A 20062-nucleotide genomic window follows, 5' to 3' on the forward strand; every position below is an offset into this window, starting at 1 on the left:
CTACCTCACTACTCAGGTAGGCTACCAGTATCCTACCTTTTGACTGTAGGGTTCAGAAAAGCCTCATATAACTGTCAAGAATTAAAGTGGACTTCATATAAATTTTGTGAAAACTAAAATACAATTCCATTACATGAACTTCATCAAAAGTAATTATTTATTTATTTTTTTATCAGATTTCATTGGCATCACAAAACAGCACACATTATTGCTAAAAGATACTGGCAGCTTACAATAGACTAAAAAGGTGCAACAAATAAAGCAAAACCAGACTACTTGTAAAACCATACTAAGAGAAACACAAAAGGTCAACATCATGCAGTCAAGGAAAATGTACCCTAACAATCAAATCAAATACAAATAATTCAGGATATCATTTTGACTATGAAAGGAATTTTTTAAAGAGCTACTGATTTATCAGCGTACCACCACTGCATTCAACTGGGCTAGCACAGTTGATACCACCTGTAGTTCTCCCTCCACCTTTTTATTTTTCTGAACACACCCACATGATATCCTTCAATTAGATAAATAAGCAGATAAAAACTTTACAGGTATTTTACGTCATCTTCTTCCTGTTAAGCAAAACAGAACAGCAGCCAAGTGATGAGACACATCTGCTCCCAGCACAGTTAAACAGATAGCATTAGCCAATACCGACTTCCACCATAACATTAACAGACTTCCATACCGAAAAATTACAAAGGATCTTTTCCCTGCATTGCTCTCCAAAGACCTCCTCAAAGACCTTATCAAAGATAGAGCAAGCATACTCTATCAATAATGCAATACAGCTCCACCTTGCACTTTATCTGAATTTGTCCATAGTCCTTTCACCATGAGGTGTTTTCATAGTTTCACAGAAAGCTCTTGCTCCAGGTTATTTTGTGGAATTTTGCCTAAAACTTTACAGTGAAGAGAAGAAACTGGTGAAAAACATTTACTATATTAATTTGGGAAGAAAGGTAGCGATTATTTTTTTTCCTCAGCTATAGAATAAAAATAGATCTTTAAAAAAAAATCAGTTGTTCTAAACTAATGTCATAAAAAAGTAGGATTACTGGCACCAAATGCACTTATGAGAAACACATCTTTAAAGACTTTTGCTATTTATATTGACAGAAACAAAATTAGTTATATTACTTTCTAGTTACTTTCCAGACCATTGAGTCAAAGAAGGATTACACTTGTGTTACCTACTGTACCACCACACTGATCTAGTTTCTAAGCACTGAGACTGTGTACAGAACAGTCTGCAAAGCTAATAGGAGCCTGTCATCAGTATTTCTTGTGTAAGCAGCTATTGGGGCATTAAACTGCTATTTGCAAGTAACTGTGCTTGGTTTGAAGTGTGCGGATTGCACAGTACCTTTTTAATTGCATACATAGATTAATTAGGATAGCTGTCAGTTCTTGCATGGTGCCAAAGACCCTTGGCCTCTAACACCTGTCTTTTCAAACACTTTTATCTGTTTAAACAACACACAACTGTTACAAATATCCCTTTCCCAGCAAGGGGATTGATTCACACCACTAATGAGTAGACAATGTTCTTCTGCTCCTTGGTGATGCACTACTACTGCCACTACCTAGGTCCTCTCAGAGCCAGAGGTAACACTCTCACTGACCTTAGTGGAAAGATGACTGACTGCTCCTTCACTTGCTTTACACAAGTACTTATTTCAGCTCATTTCTGCAGTATTTTTATGCTTTCCAGTACTACATTCAAGGCATGAATGCTTGACATATGGTGGCTTGCTTTTCCTCTCTTTCCTTCTAAGATGATGAACAGTGTGTCAGAAGGTAGTTGTCTGCCCCAAGCACACACATGTAAAGCCAAAGTCTCAATTCAGGTAAATCAGTGCTAAATTCACCAGGGTAAGTATCAGCTTTGGAATCTATTCACCAATCGTGAGCTAACACGACCTCACCAAATTCTGCTTTCAATGACATTTGTGGTTTGGAAGTGTTTTACAATGTGGTCCATCGGAACTGCTCTTTCAATGGTCATACCATGAACACAGGGAGATCTAGAAAAAGGAGAAAAATAAAACAGGGTAAACTTTGCAGATTGTCAGCAAGGACAGGCTGTAAGCTTGTCGAAGTGGGCTCAGCTGTCATCATGTGCCAGTTCATGCCTCCCTACCTCCTCCCAACCCTGAGAAACAAAGCAGCAAAGCAGCAGTAAGGAAAACACATTCAACAAAATAAATGCAATAGAGAGGGGAATATTAATACATCTGGAAGAAATAAAGTTTTCAGAAGTGACTACCAATTTAGATTCATCTGTTTCTGGGCATTCAGCTAGGGGTATTTTAAACAGTCAAGATTTCAGGAACTGCTGTACACCCAAATATAAAATTGGCACCTTGGAAAAGATCTCAAATTAACCAACAAATAATAGCAAAAGGATTCATGTAATTGGTTTGTTGGTTTTGGTTGCTTGGGTTTTTTTTATACATACCGCTACTATTAACAGTCTGCTTGATCCAGTCAACAAAAACACCAACATTTGTGTATACTCCTGGGTAGCTTTTCCTTCCACATCCCAAACCCCAGCTGGTGATTCCATGAAGGGTGTAAAATCCCGAGTTATCTTCTGAAGGACAAACTAATGGGCCACCAGAATCACCCTGCACAAGGATAAAGGAATCTCATTATGAGATAACATCACTCCTTAAGTTTTTAAAATATCATCCAGCTACGAGGTACCAGCTACTTATATGTTTGAGGTTTTCTGTTTTTAAAAGACAGAGGAAGAAATAACCTTTGTTCAAGGGAAGTACCTCTTTTTTGCAATATGAGTAATTAACATCCTACTGCTAAGGAGTGTTTCACTGTAAATCACCTACAGCCTGTTTGCAAGAAAACAGCTTAGTAAGGTTTTAACACTCCCCTTTTCAGAACCCATCTGAACCCTTATCTGGCCATACCCCAAGTGTCAGAAGGCAAAGGTGATGCACCCCACTTACTGTGCACAAGTCCTTGCCTTCTTCCAGAGGAAATCCAGCACAGATCATCCTCTGGGTCACTTTACTGGGAAGGTGTACGTAGTAGCTCTGACATGCATCAAGCACCAGGATGGGAACTTCCAGCTGATGCAGTTTTTTCCCCTTTTCTCTGTCTTGAAGTAAAAGACACACCAGAAACCAGTAAAGGCATGAATTAGTGATTTCAGAAAGAAGCTTTACTTTTCCCATTTTAAAATTATCTCAATCTGAATTATATTATTTCTTTCCTCCCACCCATTTCCCTCCATGTTTAGCTGAGCTTACAGAAGTGAAAAATTTTAACACATCTGTTCTCCTAAAACTAATGTGTAGACAGAATGAATGTTACAACAGAGAATGTAGTATTTAAAACACAGCTACAGCGTGCTCTACCTTCAGAATGGCAAAGACTGCATACCTTCTTCACGTGCACCCCATCCGGTGACAACGCAGACCCTGGAGGGCTGAAGCACCTCCTCCTTGGCAGGGAGGCACACTGGGCGCACGTAGCGGTTGAACTCTAAGGGCTCAGCCAGTTGCAGTAAGGCGATATCAGAGTCCATAGTGGTCTTGTTAAAACCTGGATGGATAATGTACTGCTTTACTGACCTTTTCTAGGAAAGCAAGGACATGGATGTTTTCTGAATGACTTGGAAATATGACTCTTTAAGTCACTTTGGTTTTATAAATTTTCAGGCCACGTTCAAGATACCTTAAGAGAAGGAAACATTTAAAAGCAGTGACTGAAGTTACCAGATTTCTTATATTAAGAAGTCAAAATTATACCTCTTGGATATGGATCAGGGAACATAGAGGAAACTTCATCTAGCAAGTGTAGAGAAAGGGTCTTGGAAAAACATTTGTGCAGCCTGAACAAAGTAGAAAGTTGTGCCCAAATTATTCCTGTCTTGGTAATAGTAACCAGGGAATTTAGAGACAATACCTCCCCACTCACACCTCCTCCAGAACACTGAGCTTTGGGGTTCATTACTGGGGAAGGCACAGGTCAATGTTGATACAGTTTCTCTGAGAGTCACACAAAAGCTCCTGTGTAAATGCAGATTAGGGTCAGCATGCAGGCTGTTAGGTTGCTGCATCATGAACAATTTGGGAGGTGCATTTACTGTAAAAACTATTTTGCAAGTTTTATTTATATTTTATTATTAAGCAGAGCTTACAGTACCTGTTTGTATTCTTGCTCTCCAAGATCATGAAGTCCTGTTACCACCATCCATAAGTCTCTGTACAGTTCCCTTAAAAAAAAGTAGGGTATATGCTTAGGCTGATGTAACAGCATTCTTGAAACCTGGGAATCTTAAACTTGCCCCCACTCAAAATAGATACTAGGACCCTACAAATTCCTAGGCCAACAACTCTTGAGGCCCATACTCCCATTCAAATCTATGGAAATCTTCCCATTGCCTTCTAGGGAGCATGTAATAATATTCTTATGATGGTGAAGCAGGATCTCTTAAACACATAGTGAACTGAGAGGAAGGTCACTTTTATATGGACTGAGAGTGTCGGATGCAGAACACAGGGTCTGCATGGTCCACATGATCCAGGAACAGTGCTGGTCCCATTAAATTATATAAAGAAATGCAACAGAAACATTTTATTTCACCGTCAGTTTCTTAACCAAACCCTCTCAACTCCCTGAAAATGTCTTATCTCCCTGATGAAATTGTTCAGTTGTGCAGCATCGTTCATCCATTTATGTAAATTTGAGACAGAATTTTAGAGTCAGTTCTCTGTTGGGAAAACTGTGATTCTGTAAGGAGTACAACACTCTATTTCATGGGAACAAAGTGATAACACTTTGTTATAGTTTTTCAGCTGATGCTGGTATGCAGGTTGCCACAGCGATCAAAGTCTTTAATAGTTTTGAGTCAGCAAGGTGCAGAAGCTAGGAGGAATGAAAGCCAGGGCAGATGACCAAAGCTGACCAATTAAAACTATTCTATGCCATAAACTTCACATTGACTATAAATTGAGGAGTTTGTGAGGGATGGCCCTCCTTCTTTCTCTCTCTTCTTCCCTCTTCCTCCGCTGACATCTCGAGAGGGACTTGTTTACCATCCCACCCCTGACATCCACTCCCCCACAATATTGGCTGAGTATAACTCTATGTACTTTATATTAACATTGTTATTAATATTAATTTTTGTTATTATTTTATTAAATATATTTCTATTTCAACCCATGAATCTCCTTTCCTTTTCCCGACCCCCCTCCATGGGTGGGGAGGAGACATCAGGTGATAGAGCAACTGTATAAACCACAACATCCTGGCATAAAATTTTGCAAACTAGTATTTAGAAACTCAGAAGGCAAAGTCCAAAATTCAAAAGAGCACTTGCATTTCAGATATGCAGCTTTGTGTGGGTAGGGAAGAGAATCAAATAAATGGAGAATATATAGATGTCAAGGCATTTTTGGCATTCAAGGCTTTTGAAAGCCTACCCTCATTTTCAACTAATTGCAACTTTATTTGAAAACAGGCCTGAAATACCTAAATATCAAAGCAATCCTGGGAGGATTTTAAAAAAATATTTTAATGACTCAAGGTTTGTAAATTTTAAATTAATATATTTGTGATTGATTTGAAATTCAGAACAATCCAGTAGTGTTCAGACTAGGAGATGAATCAAGAAATTCAATTTTATAAAGTATTTTAAAGAGTCCAATAGTCACACAGGCTATCCTTTTGGCTCCTCTCAATAAGAACAGAAAAATTTCCATGTAATCTGATTTAACAGATTGATAGCTTCTTAATAAGTGTATGGCAACAACCCTGTGCACAAAACCCTCCTGTATGTCCTCCAGAATCTATACAAATTCAGTAATTTTTGAATTTGTGGATAGGTTGATTCTGCCTGATGAAAACATGCTCTGTAAATGACCCAACCACAAAGAAGTTACTTAGGAGTAAGTGATGGATGACAAGAGACTTAGTATTTTGCCATCTCTTCTGAAAACACATCTGAATGAAAACCAAGCCTGCAGACGCAGGCTACTTACTTCCTAAGTAGCTGCTGTGATCCTGGTACGTGTGTGTGGAGCAAAAGAATCTTATGCCAGAGTGAGCTGCAAGGAGGTAGTAACCAAAACTATGCCAGGCACCCTGGGCAGAACCACCCCACTGCAGAGACACACTGTGCCATTACAAATGATCCTGCGGATGGGTTCATCCCCATATACTTACTTAGAGGTAAAGCATTGAGCAGCTGTGACAACCCATTCTTTGGCCAGAACCGCTCCTCCACAGATGTGCTCATCTGAAATTTGTACACTGACCTGCCAAGGCCATGAGTATGGTACAACTTCTTCACCTCCAATTATCCTACTGAAGATGAACCTGGGCTGATTTGAAGGCATCCCACAAATATCATCTGAAATGGACAATACTGATGTCTGAAGAAGTCTTTATAGGTAAAAATTTTGAGAAGCAAAAAACAGCCTGTTTAAGAGCTAACCCATAAATTCTCAGGCTTTCCCTCTCCCTTTTTTCCTAAATCTTTCAAATTCCCTCATTCCAAAGAATCCAAATGTTTAGAGATAACATGAGGAGATTATGTTAGCAAAAACAGAGCTTCACCAAAATGAAAGCAACTGTTTACCTTCAAAAGTTTTAGCCTCAAACCTGTAACGAATATGGACTCATCTCATTCTCCATAAAGTACTGGAGGGAAAAAGGGAAGCTCTAAAATGCTGGTTACTATTTTCAACTATCCTGTACTCTTTGCAATTATTTTCACCAAAGCAGGCAGGTGTGAACTGACATAGAATCTGAAATAGCATCATTGCTTTGCTGTAAATGACTTAACAAGATGGAGGGAACAAGAAAAAAAAACACGTTCTGCTATTCTAAATCTAAAGCATAGAAGTGTTACTATTCGTCTTTTTATTTCCTCAGAAAAACTTAATGAAAAATTCTGGGACAACTCAGACTGCATCCATTAAATATATAGAGAAAACACTTAAATTATAGTTCACAAGGTACTCCCTGTTCCCATGAAGAAAATATAACTTGAGTTGTCTTACCTGTTGTAACTTTTATTTCTTCTTCAGTCATATCCATATCTTTATATTCTTCACTAGTTGAATTCAAAGTGTCTAAATCTAGCAAATAAAAATAGCAAATGCGCTAGTAGGCTGTCTTGAGTTGTATTGTTACTACAAATTTGTATTTCCTTTATCATCACTTTTATAGAAGGAATAGTTTTCTACAGTAGAGACTGATGCCATTACATCTTCACATAGTGGTAAAAGTGTCATTTAAAATGCAACAAAGTACTCTTACACAAAAAAAACTCTGAGGTTTTGGGTAGATTCACTGTTTCTCTTCGCCCACTCAATAGGTCCTTTGTTTAATGCCTACATAGGTGCACAATACAGTTTTTTCACGGAAACAATTTCCTAGATGAGAATCTCCTACAGCAGAATAATTCTGAATAGCCAGATTCACTGAAGAGCCCTTTGTGGTGCCTCACAAGTTACTTCTATTACCTGTCACATGAACAAAAGTGACGGTAGCTCTGAATCCTCCCAAAGGTCTCTGTTTCATCAGTGCGAAAGACAACCAACATCATAGCAGAGGAGCTTAGAATGGGTGCTGGTAGGGCAAATCCACAAGACTTGGCTAAAGACAAGGAAACAAAGGTGCACTGCAGATTAACATGCACTTTTTCATCCTTATCTCTTCAGCAGTGGGTACCCAATATTCTGTGCATTTTATCTTTCACACCAAAGGGTAAAAACTAACTATGCACAAGAGAGGAGTAGAGATAAGCAGACTGAGGCTGAAGGACTGTTGTATCATTCCTGTCTGTCCTTGTTCAGTTATTATCTCATAAGAACAAGGACACTCTCGCATTATTTCAAAAGAGACTGTTGTAGCGCTCATGCTCATAGGCTGCCATTACATATAGAACACAATGGAAACTTAATTTCCCCTTGTTAGTGTTTCAGCACTAGCATCTGCAAGTGCTAATCTAAACACCAGCATCAGCAAGTGCCAAAATCAGTTGACTGGGACATGTATTCTTCTCCTTCGAAGTAAGCCAGGAGAATCTTCAGCAAGGTGGCAAGAATTACATGAATACACATCTGGAGTGAAGAACAACTGGGCTCTGAAAAGGAGACCTCTTGGATGCTTTCTGTGTCTGATCATTGCTGTAAAAACAGATGATTGTTTTATGCCCTTTTCTTCATTTGCAGGAATTCAGAACTGCATGTCATATAGAATTTAAATACACTAAACTGTTCTGTTCAATGTGGTTTTGCCTCTGTAAGTGGAACAGAAGCAGCAATACCTGTAGGTATTTTTCAAGGTACTGGAATACCTATAACATCACCCGAGACTCTAGAGTTCAGGATCAAAAATCAAGATAAAATGTCAAGGTAAAATCAAGAGAGACTCTTGGGTTTAGGCTATAAAACAGGGCTAGTGAACATCATAAAATAAATAGTTCATCCCCAAAATATGTGAAAAATCAAAAGTCAGACCAATTTCCTCCTTTTTTCCCACATCTTCATACACAGCCATGGCATCGTAAGAGCAATCTTCACTCTCTTCTACTTCAAAAAACTGGTATGTAAGCTATAAATAAAAAATGAAAAAGCGAACCTTGTTGTTAAATTCACACAGAAAAAAAATCAAAGATCATAATAGGATCTTTCGTATTGTCAATGATTGCTTTAGGATGTGATTTCTGTGACATTCAGACCTCTCCCAGGTGATTCATAGCTTATTAGATTTGCTCTTATGATAAAATTTAAACCAGGAAACCCTATTTTACTATAAAGGAGAAATCAAAAACTATCTAAGCTTCTGGGGTGGAAAGTGATTTCTCTTAACTGCGTTCAGCAGCATTACTCAGGCTTATGCTGCATGATCTTGCTTGTCCTTAGCTGTGCAATTTCTCGTTAACTCAATGGTGCCCACTTCCATTCTGTAGAAACAAGAAGGGCTCATATCATACCTTGATTATGTGGTCCTCTGGCGCACAGATAATCCATTGACAGCGTGCCATGTTGCTGTAGTGCTCTGGATAGTGCATACTTTGTAACACTCCTTCTTCAAAAAGGACAGCTAAGAACTCACAGCCAGAATCTAAGAGTCCAGAAAAATAAAAATGGAGGCATTGTGATTTCCTATTAAATCATTCACAAAAAAATCCAGAGTTCCACCTGTGGTGCTTTGATACAGCTGAGAGAGAGAACAGGACAAGAGTAACAAGCCAGATCCTTCTGTCTGAAAAAGATGTAAAGAAAAAATTTAATCTGTTCCCAGGCAGAAGAGCAATTCAATCCATGACTATCGCACTCCCCCTTGGCTACATGTGGTGCACTGCAGCCACGGGTACCTGTGTGCGGGGACAGAAGAGCAGGGCACAGGCACGTCAGGTGAACATTTGCCAGCTTTCTTTGGCAATGAAAGTGAAGACATAAAACACAACCAGCGGATATGTTTTCCTGATGGGCTACACAGTGGCAAGGCCCCTCAGAAGGGGTCCCTCCCTACACTCTGCCCTTACACTCTGCAGAGGAAAGAAGCCAGTTGGAAAAGCTGCAGAACCAGGAACAGCAGACATCTGTCTCTAACAGGATTACCCAGACTCAGCAGACAGCCCTTGGGCCTGCTCCCTAGACCTGGTAAACTGCTCTGCACAGCAAAACCAAAAGCAATACTCCACTACATATTTTTTAGCATTAGCTGCCTCCCTCAGGGGCCCTCCAGGAAAGCACACCTGGGACTAGCAAAGCAGCTTTCATCTGAAAATTCTGCTAATTTGACTAATCTTATTAAGTTCTAAAATGTTCTGGAAGGAAATGAGATTGTGCATAAAGTGGATGGAGAAGAGGGAAAGGTGAAGGAGGGCTTCTCTCAGCTGCATCTCAGCAGCTATCTCTTTCTGGCATCCCAGTTTCTCCACAATGTCACACAGCAGCATAAGCACACTTACCTTGTTCATAACATCATCCACAAAGAAAAATCATGGTAACTTCTTCTGATTTACTTTGTCCTGAAAAGTTTCAGGCCACCACTCAATAATGCAGGCAGATATATTACTAGACTTAGACTTACCAGGAAGAATATCTGGTATAAGAGCTTTGTAGGTCATGGAAAAACCAGTTCCATAATCCTTGTTGTCAGATACAAATTTCAGTCTTATACTATTGGAGCCAATCAAAATAGGTAATGGAAGATCTTCTCCACAGAATTTCCATGAAATACAATATTAGAGAATAATCACCATTTAAAGTCACTTTAGTATGCTTGCTTGTACCATTTTAAGTACTTGGCTATACAAATCTAAGGATGAAAAGGAAATTGCTTATCCGTTCCTCTATATTGTCTATTAATCCATTAGCCAAATAAAAGATGCACACTATTAAAAATTGAAAATCCTCAACACCAGCAAGTCATATGATGACACAGTTCCCCATCAGGCGTTTTCCCTTCTTTTGCCTCCCACTCTCTTTCTCTTTTATTTTAGATCATATGTCAAAATATATACATCATGAAAATGTAAGGAAAAGTAATCAACCACAATGTCCTCGCTGGGCATACTTGCCATTAGATTGAATGAGTACGTTGACATTATTTCAAAAAAATAAAAGGACAGCAACTCACCAACAAGTCTGTCATCTTTTGAATAGACTGATAAAGAATCATAGTCACAAAATGTTTCTGGCTCTATATCAAAGTGGGGGAAATGAAGCAATATATAGTTCCCTTCTGGTACAAATAGAGTCCATATACACAATCTGGAACAACAGATTAGTTCGTGTTCACAAAACTGCAACAAAAAAAACCCCAAACCACAACTACACCAGTACCAGGAGTAGTTTCTGGGGAAGGACTGTGTTTTGTTTACTTACTGGTGGTTTTGATAGAACTGTTTGGGACTTCCAGGAAAATGTAATTGTCCTTCACCATCAGGGAGTTTGCCATCCTGAATGCTACAAAATGCTGCATTGTAGAGTTAAAACAAAATAGGATTTTGTTAGGATCAGGTTTGCATATGCAATCATCTGTTGCACCAAAATTTCAAATATCTAGAGAATATTGCGAGACTCAAGATTACTCAGCTGTACCTCAGCTGCTGGCAGATTGGTGCTGGGTCTTCTCTCTTTTATTTAGATTTATGGTAAGTCAGTTTTAAAACAAATTATTTGGGAGAAAAAAAATCAAGCCCTGCCAGTGCACTGTCATATTTTATTGTAAAATTGGCAGTGCTTGCTTTTTACCTTACTGAAACTATTTGTTAAATGAGGACTTCAGTATATTTTTCAGGGAGGAAAAATGCATACCTCAGGACATAAGAAAAGTGTTCAATGCAGCCCATTTGTAATAATGTCCTTAGTTATGTTACAGTGGAAGACTTTTTTAACAGTATAATATAGTATTGAAGACACTTTAATAGAAGAAACAGAAGCTTTCCTCTCCAGATAAGTGTACTAGAAACACAATTACTTACAAAAATTATCTCCTCTTGCCTTTCCTTCTTGCCAGGTAAGCCAGTAAGACCTTAATCAACAACTATGTATATAAAAATAAATTTAAGGAGTCATGTACTTACAAGATTATCTTACCTGAAGCATTCTAGGAAGACCAATACAAAATTTCAAAAAGACACAAGCAACACTTACATACCCAGTTCTCACTGGCCACAGCAAGTCTATACAAAGTGACCTTGCGCTCAGGCTTGTTTATCATCTGAGGAATCTCACTCTAGATTACTAAAATTAAAAGTTTAAGATTCAGTTCACAAGAGCTGTTCCTAGTATCTCTATGTGAACTTGTACCTAGATGAACAGAGCACCCAACAAGAACATAAACATGGCAGAATCAAAGTAAGGATTCAACTTTAAAACATGTTATAGTCAAGGCTGGGTTTCGTGGTTTGTTGGGTTTGGTTTTGTGTGTGCATGTGGTTTGTTTTGTTTTGTTCTCATTCTATTCAGAGAAATAGACATCAGGCAAGGAAATAGTTTTATCATAGACTGCATAAAAGTATTACAATTTACATCATACTTTCTACTTAGAATCTATGTTTATAGAGAATCAACCTCACTAACCAGATTACACACATTGCATGAGGTTCTGTTCTACTTTTTTCCCATTAATTTTGTTTGTATTTCAATAAAATATGGTTTTGTATATGTAGCTGTCTTAAGGAAAATTCCTTTTTGAAGTCACCAGTACATAAGTACAACCCTACATAAGTATTTTTTTTTTCTTTTACAGAACCAGAAGGTTTATATTTAAAGTATACATTTAAATGTGCTTTGATGAGTCAAGCTTCTTCACGTTTCTTCCTCCAAAGATTATATATCAGACTATTTTGGGGGTATTTTATGCTCCAACAGATAGAAGATACTGAAAAATACTGTACTCACCTGTGGAGCTTTTCATTTTCAGATCTAATAAAGGAGAGATAGGGAGGAAGGTAGAAAAAGAAGAATAAATGACTGTAGTTTCATGTTCACAATGTAGGCTTTATTTTAATCCTTGTGAAATGGCAATTTTATACAGCTAGCACTGAGGCAAATTCAAATGCTTCTACAATAAACTAGGCCTGGAATTAGAACAAAATTGCAAGTTCAGGCAATGTTGACTTTGGAATAAACAGTTCTGGAGTAGCCACTTCTAGAATTAATCATACACTGAGAGGCCGTGGCTCAGTCTGTGCAGCGCAGTACTCTTTTTCTGTGTACTTGTTGAGTAAACACTATACATCTCAGGTAAGGGTAGCAGAACCCAACTGCCATCGTCACATCAAGGACACAGAGACATGAAGCCTGACAGCAGTTATAGTTGAGATCTTTTGCACCAGTGTGATTTTGCACCAAGCAAAACCCAGTGCAATGCAATTGACAATTGTGTTTTCACTGTACCTACCAAATTGCTTTTTCTGTTCATTAGGGGCCAACACACTTTAATTACCACAATGGCTAATCACATTCTTTTTTCCTGATAATGAAATGGGCCAACCAGTAAACTGTTAATTAAAAGTCCCTTTCTCTCTTTTCTTTATTTTTTTTTTATTTTGAAAAACAAAATATTTTTCAGAGCTAAACCCTTTTCATTTTGCTCCGACATTATAAGGGTTTTCGTTTTCAATTACCAGTTGAAGCAGGTTTCTAACAGGAATGTTTTTGTTTTTTTCCCCCTCTCCATTTTTTTTTTTTATAATTGACTAGCAAAACCTCTAAAGACCCCTCCTTAGTGCACTGCATGAATTTTACACAATCTCCAATACCTTTTAATGAAAATAACCCAAACTGGAAGAAAATACTAATTCAATTTCTTAATGCTCTGAGTGAAGTTCACCCCTGGGCAGACTGCTGTTTATATCTACAGCTCCATGACTTTGGAAGTGATGGATAATTTTCATGCTGTTTCCCTGGACAGAGGGCACATGTAGCCTTTTGTTCAGAGTAAGCAAAACACTTCTGAGAGTGTAACTTTTCCCCTTGTAGTCAAATGTCTGATCCAACATGTTTTAGCTGAGAAAAATGAAAAGTGACTTCAAAGAGGCACGTATGAGATTTCAGACATTTTCAACTGGTGCATTTCTACTTAAAACAATAACACCAGGCTAATTGGCTAGCTGGATAAAAGGACCATTCCTAAAGTTTTTAAAAAATTTATACGTATATAAGTACACTCAAACATACAGTACAAGTGGAAGGCAAAGCAGAAGAGAAGCAAACATTTACAATGCTCTCAATTTGTTTTTGGCAACTGCCGATCAGTACCAAATACCTAAAGTCATTGTGAAATGCCATAGTGCTATGCCAGGAAAAATGAGACAAATATAAGTACTATATATTGAAAAAATTAAATGAAACATTATTATGAGACAGCAGTGTTGTCACAAGTGAGGGACGCATTGCTGTGGAGACTCAATACCAGCACTCATATTCTCTTGAATCCAGGAAAGCACTGCACTGAGGTCCGTGAATATTCCCGGAGATCCTCTTTCGTAGTGTTTCTTCTTCTCATTACCTCTCCAGCCGCGAGCACACCCCATCCCCCAGGAGACCACACCAGCCAGAGTCCAGGCACCGTGCTTACGGCGGCACGAAAGGGGGCCTCCCGAGTCTCCCTGTAAAATAAAAGTAAAAACCCACAAGCCACAGCTTACAAAAGTCCATGCATACCACTGAGCAAGCCGTGGAGAGGTTACTGTTCTCTTTTGTGCCATACTAACAAACCTGCAATGTAGGGAATAGGAATTTAGAAAAAGCTGCGAGGAAAGACACTTTCTTTATTATTGTGAAGTCAGGACTGTCGAGAGGGGAGAGACAGACTAATTCCCCTCATGGGTGCACTTCTGTTGTGTTTTAGCATGTAAAAAGGAGTGAGGAGCTATTTTCTTCACCCCCATGACAAGGAACAATCACTTAACCTTTATCTCACTTCCTTTCCTTCCTGCAATCCAAAGCAATCCTTTCTACTTTCATCCTTAGGATCTTAGCAACATTAACTAATTAATTCATCAACCGTTCTGAAGTTACACTGCCTTAAACATTATTGCACTGGGATACGTTGTAAAATCGCTCTCAAGAACTTGTCATGCCACTCATACAATAATTAAAACGTAATCTTGCAATTAAGTGCATTGCCCCATTACAGAACCTTTGAAAGAATTCACACATCTAAATAAACGCACTCCAAATATTGTCTTTTATAGTGTATTTACTCATTTAGTCACACAGAGTCTTGAGCTTCTGCGGAACACCTGTAAGTGCACAGGCCCCTCTGCCCAGCTGACCTGGCAGGCGTCCTTTCCTCCGTCTGGAAATCCAGCACACATTATAGTGTCACCTTGGATGGGCTTCTCTAGAGTCGATAATGCTCTCGAACACTCCTTACTGTTTAGGATCGGCAGATTGACTTCATATAAGACCTGAGGGAGTACTCCATCTGAAATATAAAAAAAATTGTTCGTAAGAAATGCTGAAAGGTGAACTTAATGTCACTACTAATACACACACACAAGAAGGGTTGTAAACTTGCTCCAAGCCATTTTATGGGTACATAAGCATCCAGTTTTGTGTACATATGCAGTTTTACTTGAATAAATTAAAAAATGTTTCAAAACTGAAATACATGTCTGTATGTTGTAGCAATCCATTTAGAGATAATTCACAGGTCTTCATAGAAGCTAGCAAAGATCTCATTTTGAGATTACAACTCTTGCGACCAGTTGATGGTTTTTTTTCTGGTCTCCCTATGACCCAATCAAGCTCCTAGCTTCAAAAACTTGAATGTCAAGGAACAATTCAGGTGGCTTACTCTCATCCAAACGGCCCCAACCACAAGTAGTGCAGATATATCCAGCCTCAAATTTTTCACCTGGATCAGGAAGACATGCTGGCAAGACTGATGAACCTGCCACACACAGACATGAGTTTTATTGGTAAGTATTTGAAAGAACAACAATAAAAAGCTTCCTCAGTTTTTTATAAAACTAAAAGGCATTGGTATTTTTGTGTCGTCTGAAAAATTAGTCTGGCATTTGACAATTTATCTGTGCCTCCACTTTGTAGTGTTTCAGAATGGAAACAGAAAGCTGTGAGCACCAGCCCAGGCCTTGCCATTCAGCTTAAACTTATCTGCTATCATGATCCAAACTTCCAGTAAAAAAAGTAGTCACTCCCCTTCATGGTGGCAGAGGAAGAGCAACCCAGTGATGCGATTTTAATCTCCTGCATACAAAGAAAAATACCCTTTTCCTCAAGGGAGCATTAAGCCTGAGGAAGATAATTTAATTCAACTGATGTGTTTTTCTGACTAATCTCCAGTATTTTAAATACTTCAGTTGCAGAATACTCTGGAGATTTTTAGTGGTATAATTTGACAGCTGGGAAATGGATTTAAACTGAGTTTCAAGACTTTTTACAGCATCTGGGAGAAACAAAGGCCTTACCTTCCCCACCAAAAAAGATCACAGATAACTATGGCCTTACTGAAGTTGAAGGCTCCGTTCAGCTTCAGAAGGGCAACATCATAGTCCATTGGCCTCCTGGGGTCAAATTTTGGATGCTTAATGGCGTACTTGACAGGGAGCGTCTGCTCGCCATTCTCCCTGATCCTCAGATCATGCTCTCCTGCAGTGACATTCAAGTATTGGAGTAGGTTCCTGTAGAACAAAATTTAAATTTCTAAGTCCACATGATCCATTAGCATGAAGTTTCAGTATTAACTATAAAAGGAAATAGAATCTCAATGAAGTCACCTCAGAATTAGGACTGAAACCTTGCATACAATATTCACAGACCTCTTTTTGGGCTTTTTTTTTTAGCACTAAGGCTGAAAATCATCAGCATACAAGAGATCAGTACTATATCCATTCACCATTTAATTGCATATACTCTGCCAGTTGTTACTGTTAAAAAGAAGTATTGCAGTCACCTGATAATTATAGTTAGGTACAGATTTTTACCTACACTTCCAAAAAATCAGTCTCCACCAATCCCTGTAAGTTTATTTTATTGTTAATTATTATTGAGATGTTCAAGGATTTTGTTTTTTCTCCTACTTTGTTAAAATGTGGAACCTATTGGTTACAAATGAAAGAGCAGCATCTGCAAGTATTTACTATAAGAAGATGCTACAGCACACACACACTTCTACAGTCAATGTTTTTCTGCACCTGCAGCCTGCTCCTGAAACATCGCATCCATACCTGTCTAAGATGCAGTGAGCTGCCGTGACCACCCACTGGGCAGAAACAATGGTGCCTCCACAGAAATGCTGTTGCCTTCGCTTCAAGGAAACCTGCACATCAAATAAAGAAAATCTTGATATCTGCTCTGATTGCATTTGAGGAAGAAAGGAGAGAGCACATGCCAGTACTCTCTGAAGATTCACATAGCTAAAATACATGCTGTATTTCAAGCAAACACACTTTCACACCATTCTCACAGTCCTTGAGTCTAAGAGATCCTAAACCTTGATTTTGCCTTCAACTGTGACTTGGTACCTGGATAAAAGCAACATATAGGTAGCTAATGCCAAGACTCTGAGTACTCAGCATGCTGTAAAGGTTTCCAGTTAGTTGAGAGTTTTTCCTTTGCAGGTCACTAGGAGCACTGCAAACCCACGATGCCTGACAACAGCCGGAGGCTGGGGGCAGTGTCCTTCAAGATCCTTCTATTTTTCAGCAGTTTCACCCATGCCTCCTTACAATAGACTAATCTACAAATGCTCTTTTAGAAATAGTGATAAACAAAACAATAAATGGTAAGCAAAGGTTTATCAGAGAGCAGGACAGGTTCTGTGTCCTCTCTGTCTGCTTCACTGCTTTTCATAAAAGCAGAGTGGAGCTCAACAATACACCATAAGTATGCACAAAATAGATCTGTCATCTTCTTTTGTCATTTCTACAAAATGGATTTTGTTCTGAAGATAGGACCACATTTGCTTGTGCAAACCTGCCATGGATGTGAGCCTTGTTTCACCTGGTTTCCTCCAACAATCCGAGTGAAAAGGTTAAGGTAACTCCGTGGTTTTGGCTCTTGAACTTTCTGCCCACACTTCGGATCTGAGGAGCAAAATGGGAAAAGAAGAAAGGATTTAGTCTGGATTTAAGTTTTTCTGCTTTTTATTAACAGCATTGGAAGCCATGGCCTGGTACAGAGGTAAGTGCAGTCTCTCTGCCATCTTCTAAGTCCTAATAAAGACTGCACAGACTAAGGCTGAATTGGGCTAAGAAAAAGGCAGTGTACTCTATTTTGCAGAAGTTCTCCAAATGAGCACTTTTTTGTTCAGGTGTATCATAAATATTAAATTTTGCTTTCTATGATCAAATGCATGTGTATGTAAATACTACATTGGGGGAAATTTAGCATTCATAAACTTGGGACATTTTGTTGTTTTTCTGACAGATAGGTGGCTGCATTCAAGGGATGGAGGATCAATACCTGTATACACTGTCCTCTTTCACCTTTGCTCACTGTATCTTTGCACATGGGAAAAAGGTGGCTGCAGTGAAGATTAGGAAAGAATGAAAAAAATAAAACATATATATACATATATATATATATATTTACACATGTGTATTATTGCCTTGCCTGGCAGTTCACGTTTTGGATTTGACCAAAAGGAATTTGGTACTGGGTAAATGGGCAAAACTATATAAACTTTAAAAAGAAAAAAAATCAGATTCACAAACAAAAACTTTCCTTTTCTCTTTCAGTATTGAATAAGTCTATTCTCCTAACATATGCAAAGATTAGTTTAGAAGTTAAAAGTTAATATTTGTATTAATATTATACCAAACTTGTATTATCTGTATTTTGACAAACTCTGCACCTTGGCATTTGTAAGCCCCAGGGATTCCTGCCTGCTTTACAGACCCCTTCAGGACCAGTGGTGTTCACCGGCTGGATGAGAGATTTCCATGTACACTGCATCACATCTGTCTGCACAGCAGGATACTGAAGCCAGAGAACACCATTCTGCATAGTACTGTGCTTTGGACTGCTCAAGTGAGCAACTTCCTATGGCAGTTTAGATACCACACCTGTTTTGACAGCCAAAATAGAGTTTTTAGAATGAAAACAAGGGCTAAACCAAGACCTTCATTAACTTGCTGCAAACCTGAAAGCATTTCATTTTATTTAATTAATTATAAACCACATTTATTTACTGTTATTCATTCTGAGTCATCAAGGAATCAGACAAAAGTTTCATAACAATTATTCACTAAAAGATAACTTTCAGTTACAGACTTGGACCGGAACAAAAGCAAAGAATGAAAACCAGACCAATTATTCTACTGCTACCTTGTCTCTAGGTCTACAAGCCCATAGGGTCAAAAATTTAAGGGGTGAAACAAGCGCAGCTTCTTTATTTCAGCGCTGACTCCCATGCTTGTCACTGCCCAAGAACAGAACCGTTAGTACTTGGAAAGCTGCTACAGCTAGACGTGAAAATTGCATCCTACCTTTTGGAAGAGCAGACGGCACAGCACGACCCTCTGTAATAAAAACTATTGTCGTCAGGAGTAGCTGCAGCTTTCTGGGGACAATGCGCATCTTGGGGTGCCAAATGACTGAGTTAAAACAAGGAGAGTTTTTACAGGGGAAAAGCAGCCCAAATATTACACTGCAGGAGAACAGCAGCTAATTGAAGTTGAAGTTACTCATTAATCCATAAAGCACTTACCCGCACAAATAAGTTTTTCAAATTTAACGGAGCACGATTCCTTTATTCAGTAATTACTGAACTCTCTGCTGTAAAATACTAACTTAAACCCTTCCTAAAATGATTTTTTCCAGCCAAAATGACAAAATTAAGTTACTACTGCATACTTTGCTAGCAACACGTACCCAGGCTGATCTACTCATCAAAACAGAAGACGCATGAGCAGAACATCAAGCTTGATTTGCCCCCACGATTTCTACAGCTCTTGAAGGGGCAATACTTTATATTTCCTGCATGCTTTATATTTATCCAGTTTCACAGACCTGAGAAACATACTACAAGTTTATCTTCTTGTTGGCAGCATTCTCAGTGCTGTATGAGACAAAGATAGCTCTCTGCATCAGCGTGTCATATTTTTCCACAAGAGCAGTGCTTACACCCTATTTTTGAAAGGCAACTAAGGAGGACAGGGCTCAGCTTTACAAAAATATTTCAGTATTGCTGCAATCAGCAGCTCCAGTTCCGAGTCACTTTGATGGCTAAGCTCCCTTTTTAACAGTAATTTAGGTACCAGTCCCTTAGAAGGCTGTTCCAATCCTAAATAAGGAACATATCCGCAGCTGAATCAATATTAGAGATTTCACAAAACATAAAGCATAAGTTAAATTCTCCACTTAAAATTTTTGTCTCACCAAAAAGTTTAGCAGTTTTAGCAAGTATTGCCTGACTTGGAAATGAGTGAACTAAGTGGTAAATGCAATTAAAATGCTATCTGAAATATCTTAAATTCATATGAAATATGTAGGCACCAAGCAAGACATTAAAGTCATTAAGAGAAGCAACAGATTTACTTTGGATGACTGAAGCCACAAGTCCCATTTGTACCAGAAAGGGCATGGGATAT

General features: G+C 38.6%; 1 protein-coding gene across 1 annotated transcript; it reads right to left on the reverse strand.

Moving 5' to 3' along the window:
• Window positions 1-1931: 1931 nt before the first annotated feature.
• OVCH1 (ovochymase 1) lies at window positions 1932-19049 on the reverse strand (the record flags this gene model as incomplete). The annotated part of the gene is given in 22 exon segments (XM_010193540.1): window positions 1932-2030; window positions 2461-2633; window positions 2973-3124; window positions 3409-3604; window positions 4174-4243; window positions 6196-6382; window positions 7035-7112; window positions 7500-7539; window positions 7541-7632; window positions 8499-8592; window positions 8975-9105; window positions 10081-10221; window positions 10630-10763; window positions 10878-10968; window positions 12399-12422; window positions 13915-14110; window positions 14780-14931; window positions 15304-15399; window positions 15978-16150; window positions 16697-16788; window positions 17445-17554; window positions 18959-19049. Coding segments are annotated over 22 exon segments (2612 nt in total), but the record flags the coding sequence as incomplete, so codon positions are not given.
• Window positions 19050-20062: the final 1013 nt, after the last annotated feature.

This window comes from Mesitornis unicolor, unplaced genomic scaffold (genome assembly GCF_000695765.1).
Source record: "Mesitornis unicolor isolate BGI_N332 unplaced genomic scaffold, ASM69576v1 scaffold27011, whole genome shotgun sequence".
Classification (NCBI taxonomy): domain Eukaryota; kingdom Metazoa; phylum Chordata; class Aves; order Mesitornithiformes; family Mesitornithidae; genus Mesitornis; species Mesitornis unicolor.